Here is an 8,868-nt window from a genome sequence, read left to right on the forward strand (position 1 = left end):
ATTAACGCCAACTTTCGGTAGAATTTATAGATTAATTGAGCAAATAAACGTTACATAAACAATTAGAAAATAAAATATTTTGTGTTTCCATAAGGATTTTTATATAACTGAAATGTTGTGTAGAAGCATTGAGTTGGCGATTAAAAGCAGCTATTTGTAATATTTGCAGTTATGCTCGCTAGGACACTGCCCATATATGTTGATAAAAACCTGAAAAAAAATCAATATTAAAATAGTGTAACTAATGTAAGTGAATTTGTTATTAATTGCTTCGTAATAAAATTTGTTAGGAATTATTAAAAAACTACAACAATTTTTATTTCGAAATGTGTGATGAGCCAGCAAATGAATGTGCCACTTGCAATGGACAACCAACTCCGTGAATCTAAGCCAAACAGAAACCAGGCTGATCTGCACATTTTTTGTAGTTTTTAGGAAAAAATTGATTCTAGGCTCTAATGAAATTAAAATTGTTTGTATTTATCTTTACGCAGGCAACAAATTTTACTGGTTTTCATTCGAGAAAATGAAATTGTTAGAAAAAATGTTTGCTGACAAATGTTGTGATTTTATTTTGGCTGTCTTATATTGCAATAAAAAATCTTGTTCAGTTATTTTGTCATGCGATTTTTATTAGAACACAAAAATTAAACGTCTGATTACAAATGTTATAAAAATTCAATTCAATTTATGAAGAAAACAATCTACTGACCAAAACTGGTGCTAACAAAAAATGTTAACATCATGAATTTAACTGAGAATAGGTTGGAGCAATTTTATTCAAAACTTAAAGCAACAAAATAAGCTTTCAAAAAATAAAATCTTGAAAAAATATTTTTTCTAATTCTATTGTTTTAATTGATTTTCAATTTATTCTTTAAAGACATCAAAAAAAGTTTATTTGCTTATTACGTGCAAATATGAAAATTTATTTAAATATAATTACAAGAATTAAAAAAATTGTCAAAAACGTTATCATGTGTCGTAAAAACAGAAGACACCCGGTTAATCGGACCATTCGCTTATTAGAACTAAATCTTTGGGAATGGAGAAATGGAATCAATTCTTGTTTGCAATTTTATGTAATTTTGCCTGATCGGACAAAAAGTGGACAGTAGCCGTTCAATCGGACCGCAAATGCTACGACCACATCAAAAAGTGCTGCCTGCTGTCAAGGAGATCCGCGCGATTTTCTTTTTCAATAGCATTTATTTTAATAACTGACAGTAAATTTTTTGGTGAATGATTACATTCTTACATGAAAGATGTGACCATTATAAATGTAAGTTCGTTGCCTGGGTGTGCAGTGCATAAGCCCTGTTCCTGTACGAAAAATATGACGCTATATTGAGCTGACTGAAATTAAAAAATATTGTTTAAAAAATTTTAAAAATGAAAAAGTTGTTATTTATTTATTAGTCCTTTAACGCATTAAAATCAAAACAATATTTTGGAAGTTCTTTATGAATGGATGCGTTGCAATGATTATTGTCATTATTTAGCAAAAAATATTGTTAATTAATAAAATAAACAATAAAAATATCTCTATTTGACTCCTTTTTGAGCTGATTAAATTTTCGACGCAGCGTTGAATCTTAAATATAGCCACACGAACAAACACAAGTCATCATTATATTTTGAAGAAACAACAAATTAATTTTAACTGTGTAACATTCACATTAGATGTTCTTTCGTATTATTGAAAATATTTATCAACAGTTACATGGTTAGCCTATCCTAAAAAAAGGTAACGGCTGCATGTGGTAGCGCAACTCATCAGCGTGTGATCGGAAAGCGTCCCAATAATTGACCGCTTGGCCTTTATCACGACGCTTGTGACCATTGTTATCGCGGGAGTAACTGATCACGAACTTTGAATTGTTGAAATCATCAATTTGGTTGATAGGAAAATGGAAACTACTTGGTATATTTTTTATGGTAGACGTGGGAATTACAAAGTTATCGCTTGTCACTTGCTTTTCAACATCGTATGGAATGAACTTGGCTATTGGATGAGAAAAAAATAAAAAATGTTTCACAATAAAATAATCCGTGTAGATGAAACAAAGTGTTGAATGACATGGTTTGACTCGACTTAGTGTCCAAGTAAAAATAAGCCGATTTAAGCCAAGCCAAACTGATTCAAGCCAAATCAAGCCGAGCTGAACCAAAACGAGCCGAGTCGAACCTAGTTGAGCCAAATCAAACCAAGCTAAACAATGAGAGTTACGCAAACAACGATAATTTTGTAAAATTAGCGATACTAAAAATTGTAATTGAAATTAATAAAAAATAATAAAAATTGAAACCAAATATATTATAGTGTAATTCTAATTAAAACTATTAATTATTTATTATTTTTAGTTATTTTTTAAATTTTAATATCTTTGATTGAAACGCAAAAAAATTGAAAAATTGTTTAGTTTTTTTAATTAAGTTTTTAACCGTCGGCATCGGCTCCATCGGTTAACCATGGCTTGAAAAATTCTTAGCCAATCGGCTCAGCTTGCTTGGACTTAAAAAACTAAGTTGAATAAGAACTGTCATAGTTTAGAAATAATAGCTAAAAATATTTTATATTCAAGTTTTAAACATCGAAATCATTCTTAAAAAATCAAATTAAACAGAAATTAATATCACTGCATAAACGAACATAAAAAAAATTTAGTATGTTTGGGGCTTTCATTTATCATTTAGTAATAATTAGTGCCAGATTTTAGATAGGGTTAAAGCTACTGCTCCAGAACATCCGCAAGAAAGGCGTCCAGAAGAAACAAAATGCATCTTCAACATATTTTTTCATTGACTATTTGTTAAAAGCAATTATTTAAATAATAATAAAGTAACTAAAAAATTGCGGATTAAATGTGAATGGAAAACTAAAAAAGGTTGCAAATTCGGCTCATATTATACTTCTAAAGTAATGTATCTTGTAGAGGTCTTTTTTGTGGAGGCTCTGGAGCAGTAGCCTTGTTCACCTGCCTTATGGTATATTGATGCTGAAAATAATGATATGTTAAAAATTCAAGACAAATAATTTGGAGCATCAAGAAGAGGAAACTTGTTGGCAGCAACAAATCAAGGAATGTCAAGAAACCAACCACATGAAAAGAAGAAGTTGTTATTTAAATTTAGTTAAGAGTGCCTTTGTACTTAGGATTAAAATTGGATGATTTTTCATTTATATTTTTTTTTATATTGTGTGGGAGCACCTGTGTGAACACCACGATATTATAAAATGGGCTATTTAAATATTCACATAATAATAATAGTAAAGTGTTTTTTAAAGAGTTCCCAAAACACATTTTGGTTGCGCCTGTGAGTGTAAATGTCAATTGACCTGCACCCGCAAATACGTTTTTGATGATGAAAACACTGAACCAGAAGAGCAGTGAGGGGGAGAAGAAAAGAATAGTATTCGTTTGGATAGGCTGGACACGTGTTTCGTCTCTACCGGGGACTCATCAGCAGTCCGAATACCCATCAGAATAGTTATCGCAGTTTCTTATAAAGCCCGCACAAATCACCTTCTTAGTTTGTGGTGTTTTATTTATTAATCTTTTTAGTCGCTAGGATTTTCAATCCGACAGTATTCAGGAATAAGAATTTGTCAAACTGCTACTGCAAGTTAAATAGCCATTTACACCTATCGGCGGAGTAGGAGTATGTCTCTAACCACGAAATTTTGTTTTTGTTTTTGAGAATTACCTAAGAAACACCATAGTTTGCATTACTATCTACTGAGGTAATAAATGCACTGTTTGGAACAGTTTGTTTACATTTGATTAATTTTTATAATATAATATTTAAATTTTTAACATTTTCTCAAATTTTTCCCGTTTAATTAAATATAATAAATTTTTGTTTGCAAATTCAAGATTGGGAAGTCGTAATCAACGATTGTTTTTCCTCTTTGTTGAGAGACGTGTAGCTAAGAAAAAAAAAGTGAGTGAGAACGAATGACAAGAAAGAAATCAGCAAGTAACACACGTATGCATCATTTCTGTCAACAAAACCTTTAACCTGTTCCTGATTGTCTCTTCAAAAAGAACTGCATGATTCGGTTATGTTCATTCTGTTGTTCTTCTGCAGTGTTCGTTTTGCTTTTCATACTGTCTTCCGTGCCAACGTTTTTGTTTTGGTCGTCAACGTTATATTTGTAATCTGTTTGATATTTTGATATATTGTTAGAACTTTTTTTAATGCTTTTTAATAAATTTTCACGTTTCAATTTTTTTTTGACCGATTCACTTTCTTTTGATGTATCATACGATGCTCCGAAAGTATCTGAAACAAAATAGTATAGTTTGTTGTACAAAACAAATGAATTAATGGCCTGTTATTCCATTTAAAATAAACACGTTAACTCAAACTTGCCTTGCATTGCCAACAGCCAATCCAAAAGAGAATTATTTTTAGGTTCCAAATTTAAAACTTTATTTGATGCAAGCGAATGAGCGTTTGTCCGGCTACAAACTTTCCACCAATAACGGACAATATCAGAACTGGTGAGATCTTGTCAATAGTTTTTTTTATATAAGCAACACTCAAAAATTCAAATACTAATAATTGAAAAGCAATTAAATGATTTAACAAAATTAATTCATTACTAAACTTACCGTCCAAAGCATTTGGCGTGTTTAATGTTTTATCAGGAAATGAATTACAATCGACTACAAAGGAGTTCTCGTTGTTGGAATGTTCAGTGCTAGCCTCTACTGCGTGGTCGGACCGTCTGCCCTCCTCCTCGTCGTTAGCTGGTGGGTCGTCGTAACTGATGCCTGCTGGTTGGTTCAACAAAATGATATCTTGCTAAACCAACTTGTTGACTATTTAATTAACAATTAATATTATATTAATTGCTACCTTCATAAATTATTTGATTTTGAACCAGATGCCATTGATAACATTTAACCAACACGCATAAACACAAGACTATTAAATTTTTTGATGGAGATATCATTTTTTTGTTATATATCAAAACATGTTAGTACGACAAAGTGATAGAAGTTTGTCCTTAAAACAGCTCACAACGTCAAATAAACCAATAAAATCTTCTATCTCTACTCCAAACATAATTCTGCGCCTTCGCGTTAGCACATGCACGGTATAAATAACAGCGTGCAGGCCAAGTCAGCGAAGAAAATGTTTCGATACACTGAATATGCGCAGTTTCTTTAAAAAATATGCTAAAGTTGTCACAAACATTGCTATTTCCTAATCAAAAGTGTCAAAATAATAAAACGTATTACAAATTTTATATCACTATGTCATGACTTGGCAAGCTGTCCGCTGAATCAATTAGCTAATAATATCATTTTCGTGAAATATTTTTAAACATCTGAACAAATTTTTCTGTTATTATTATACAAATTGCAATTTTTTTGAAATTTTTTCTATTTTGTCATATAATTTATCTTACGAATGGTGTTCGTTGAATTCATTTTAATAGAATAGTCATTTGAATGAAAAAATTAAAAGAATATTATTTGTTTATTATATATTTTTTTGCATCCTTGTTCTATATTTTTCACAAATCCGCAATCGAGAATAAGAAAATAGTCAGCTGTTGTTATGTGACATTAAAAAGTAATCGGCTTTAAATATTTTGTCAATTTGTTTGTGCACGAGCTTTGGAAATGGCAAGTTTTAGATAATTGCTATGCAGGAGCCTTTGCGAACATAAATTTTAAGAGAGCACCTGCAAGCATCGTTTTCATCTCATTTTTCAATCTTTCATAACCCCTGTTGCGACGATTGAAAAATGAAGAGATGTATCTGAAATTGTCTATTTAACACGCACACATTCGCTTGTATATCATATGTATATATGTGTATATATGTGTTTGTGCGCTTGTATGTGTGTGCGTGCGTGTATGCCCGTCATATACATAAAACTAATAATATATCGGACGTCATCTTGCACTAACATTGGGAGGTTGTATTGTTAGAACTCAGAACGATTTATTTGTTCATTGTTTATGCCTGAAAAATGAAGCAGTTTTATTTTCAATATCATTATAGTTTCGTTCTTTTCCTTTCATTTGTTACACGCACCAAGGAAAAGATAAAGCAATATCCGGCTTGATATTTTGTTACGTTCCGAATTTATCTTTCATTTATCAGAATTTATTAAAATTATTAAAAAATTTGAAATTTTAAAATTTGTACAAAGTTTTATCTTTGTTTAAATATGCAAATGTAAAGTTCGCTTCAAAAGCCATGTTGCATCTGCTCTCTACAAAAAGTAATTAATCGTTTTAACGGCTTGCCATATATGATTTTTTGCATTGTTAGGCAGTGCTTCTTAAGCAATATGGAATAATCAATTATTTTCAGTTTAATGCAGACAGTGTTTACTGCGATGTTTGTATAAAAACATTTGTCGAGAAGCAGATGAGTACTTTTTCGAAATAAAAACAAGGCAAAATCTTGATTTGTACAATTATATCTTAAAATGATTTTTTGCAAAGATTATTCGATATTATTTTTTTTGTTAATCATTTTTAGGATATTTCATGGCTCATTAATAGAAAGATGTAAGGAATCACTCGATGAATGCGTAGTTGAACGATTCATTTTTTAAAAAAAACGTCTGCAACAAATGAAGCAAAACATAAGAATGCATTAACAAAATATTAATTCAAACTAAAATAACTTGCATAATCAGCAATATCTGGTAATAAATTTCAAAACTCTATAAAGACGGTTAAAAAGTTGAAGATCAGTAGCCTTTTACGCACTTGCTTTAGAGGTATCAACGCGAAAAACTCAGCGTACATGAACCCCACACACCGCATATGATAAACGGAGATTTCTGCATTTGAATTGAAGCTGCGTTCTCATAAATTAGGACAAATGAATTACAACAAAGAACTTCTACAACAAAATGACGAATGTTTGAAAAACTTAAAAAATAGATTAACTTTTTAAAAATTCAAAATTATGCAATATTTTAAAAATTAACTGAATAAATTTTAAGACGCTGAATGTTGGACCAAAACTGATGAGCATAAAATTATCGGATTATCTAAAGTGAGTATCAACACGACAGAGGAATGTCTGACCTACTGCATCGAGTCGAAGGATTGCAAAGCTGTTGATTTCGATACCAAAACTGTTCCTCCTTGTTGGGTTCAGACCGACACGAGACTTAACGTTGCCAAATCATATTTGCACAAAGCAAAAACAGTGACTGATTATTATATTAACAGGCAGTGCATTCACAAACTGAAAATTCACGGTTAATTATTATTGAATTAATATTTGAAAAATTTTGTTTATTTTGATAGTTTGACCATTTTTTTACAGATTGTTGGTCAGTAACCAACATGCATCATTATCCAGATTTGGAGAAAGTCACGTTCTTAGAAATTGAATCGTGTCTTAAATATTGTTGGGAGCAATCAAAATGTTTTGTCGTCGATTTTGATGAAAATACAGAACCACCATGCTGGGTTCAAAACATATCGTTTGATATTAGAAAATCTGCCATCAAACCGCATCCAACAGCCACTAATTATATTCTGGACAAAAATTGTAAATTGCCCAAAATCAAATTGACAAAAAGTGCCATTTCTTCGTTTCCAGTAGATCAAATAAACGGTTTAGTAGAATACTGATTGTTTCACAGGAATATATAAACACTGAAATAAAACTAGTTTATGATTATGGTTAAATAACCTTTATTATAATTTTTCGTTCTTTGTAACCTCAGCTCTGCCAAACGCAAAACTAAATATATGTCGCTTTATGGTTTATACTTAAATTAAACAATTTACCACAAAGGCCGCACTATCCACACCACACAACGTGCACACGAGTACAAAATATTATAGCTCAGTCAAATGTATCATGATCTAATAGTGCGGTATTGGTTTTAAAAATTCTCAGAAAAATCAAATTTTCTGAGACCGAAAACGGGCATTATAAAGAATCTTGCGCTCAAACGAATTATTTAACGGGACTAAAGTGAAATCGATGTCTATGATGCATTATATAGGTGTCAATATAGAGGCCCCATGTTATTTCTTTTTTTGGAGTTCCTTTTCATGTTCGTTTCATTGAATAAACATGTTTAAAAAAGAAATAATACGCTAAAAGTTTTCAAGAGAGGACACCGACGGGGAATGCTCAAACTGTCCACTTCTCTGAACTGCTCTCTCCTGAAGACTCAACATTAAATCTCAATTATAATATTCGAATAATGTTTTTACAAGTAAAACAAAAAACAATATTTTATAAATTTTTATTTAGTCAAAAAATCTTTGATGGCTGGTTCGCATTACAAATGGTTTTTCTAAAATATTTTCAATTTAATGTATTCAGAAAATTTAAACATTTCTTCATTGCCCTCAGGGTTTAAATGATATATTAGTTCCTTAGCATATTCAAATTCTTTCCTTTTTGGCTGGGTGTCTCTTCTACCTCTTCCTCATTTTGATTTGATCTCCATTGTTGTTTAACCGTTTTTTGTTTTCGCGAATGTTCGCAATCTGTGTTTTTTTGACATACCATTTACCCACCAACGCAACGCGGGACAGAGACGAAACTGCACAGGAAACGGTTACCAAGGCCCTTTGTAAAAAAAAGACAATGAAAACCGACAAAATGTAGATTAAAGCGTAAAAATATCTAGCATAGTCACAAAAAGGAACGATCCTTTTTGCAGATGCAAACAGCCTATAAATTCGGATAAAAAGTAAAATTTGAAAAATCGAAAAAATCTATTGTTATAATCTAGACGAAGCGAGACAGTTCTAAAAAATCCATTAAAAAGATATGAATAATAAAAAAGTTTTTCTGAATAGTTTGTAGTTTTAGCGCTAGAAATAATGGCATCTCAACATTAAAAATTTTATTATTTAC

At 30.9% G+C, this 8,868-nt stretch overlaps 2 protein-coding genes across 2 annotated transcripts; one reads left to right on the forward strand and one right to left on the reverse strand.

The window, feature by feature from the left end:
• Positions 1–1,727: 1,727 nt before the first annotated feature.
• On the reverse strand, positions 1,728–6,224 carry HELRODRAFT_162855 (hypothetical protein; the record flags this gene model as incomplete). Its single annotated transcript, XM_009024944.1, has 5 exons — positions 1,728–2,188; positions 4,024–4,287; positions 4,620–4,781; positions 5,702–5,745; positions 6,172–6,224. 5 exons carry the CDS (start codon positions 6,222–6,224, stop codon positions 1,728–1,730), a joined length of 984 nt encoding a protein of 327 aa, XP_009023192.1.
• Positions 6,225–6,858: 634 nt separating this feature from the next.
• HELRODRAFT_162856 (hypothetical protein) lies at positions 6,859–7,622 on the forward strand (the record flags this gene model as incomplete). Its single annotated transcript, XM_009024945.1, has 3 exons — positions 6,859–6,898; positions 6,983–7,243; positions 7,312–7,622. The coding sequence occupies 3 exons, from the start codon at positions 6,859–6,861 to the stop codon at positions 7,620–7,622; spliced, it is 612 nt and encodes a 203-aa protein (XP_009023193.1).
• Positions 7,623–8,868: the final 1,246 nt, after the last annotated feature.

The sequence above is a fragment of the Helobdella robusta genome (assembly GCF_000326865.2).
Source record: "Helobdella robusta unplaced genomic scaffold HELROscaffold_4, whole genome shotgun sequence".
Lineage (NCBI taxonomy): Eukaryota > Metazoa > Annelida > Clitellata > Rhynchobdellida > Glossiphoniidae > Helobdella > Helobdella robusta.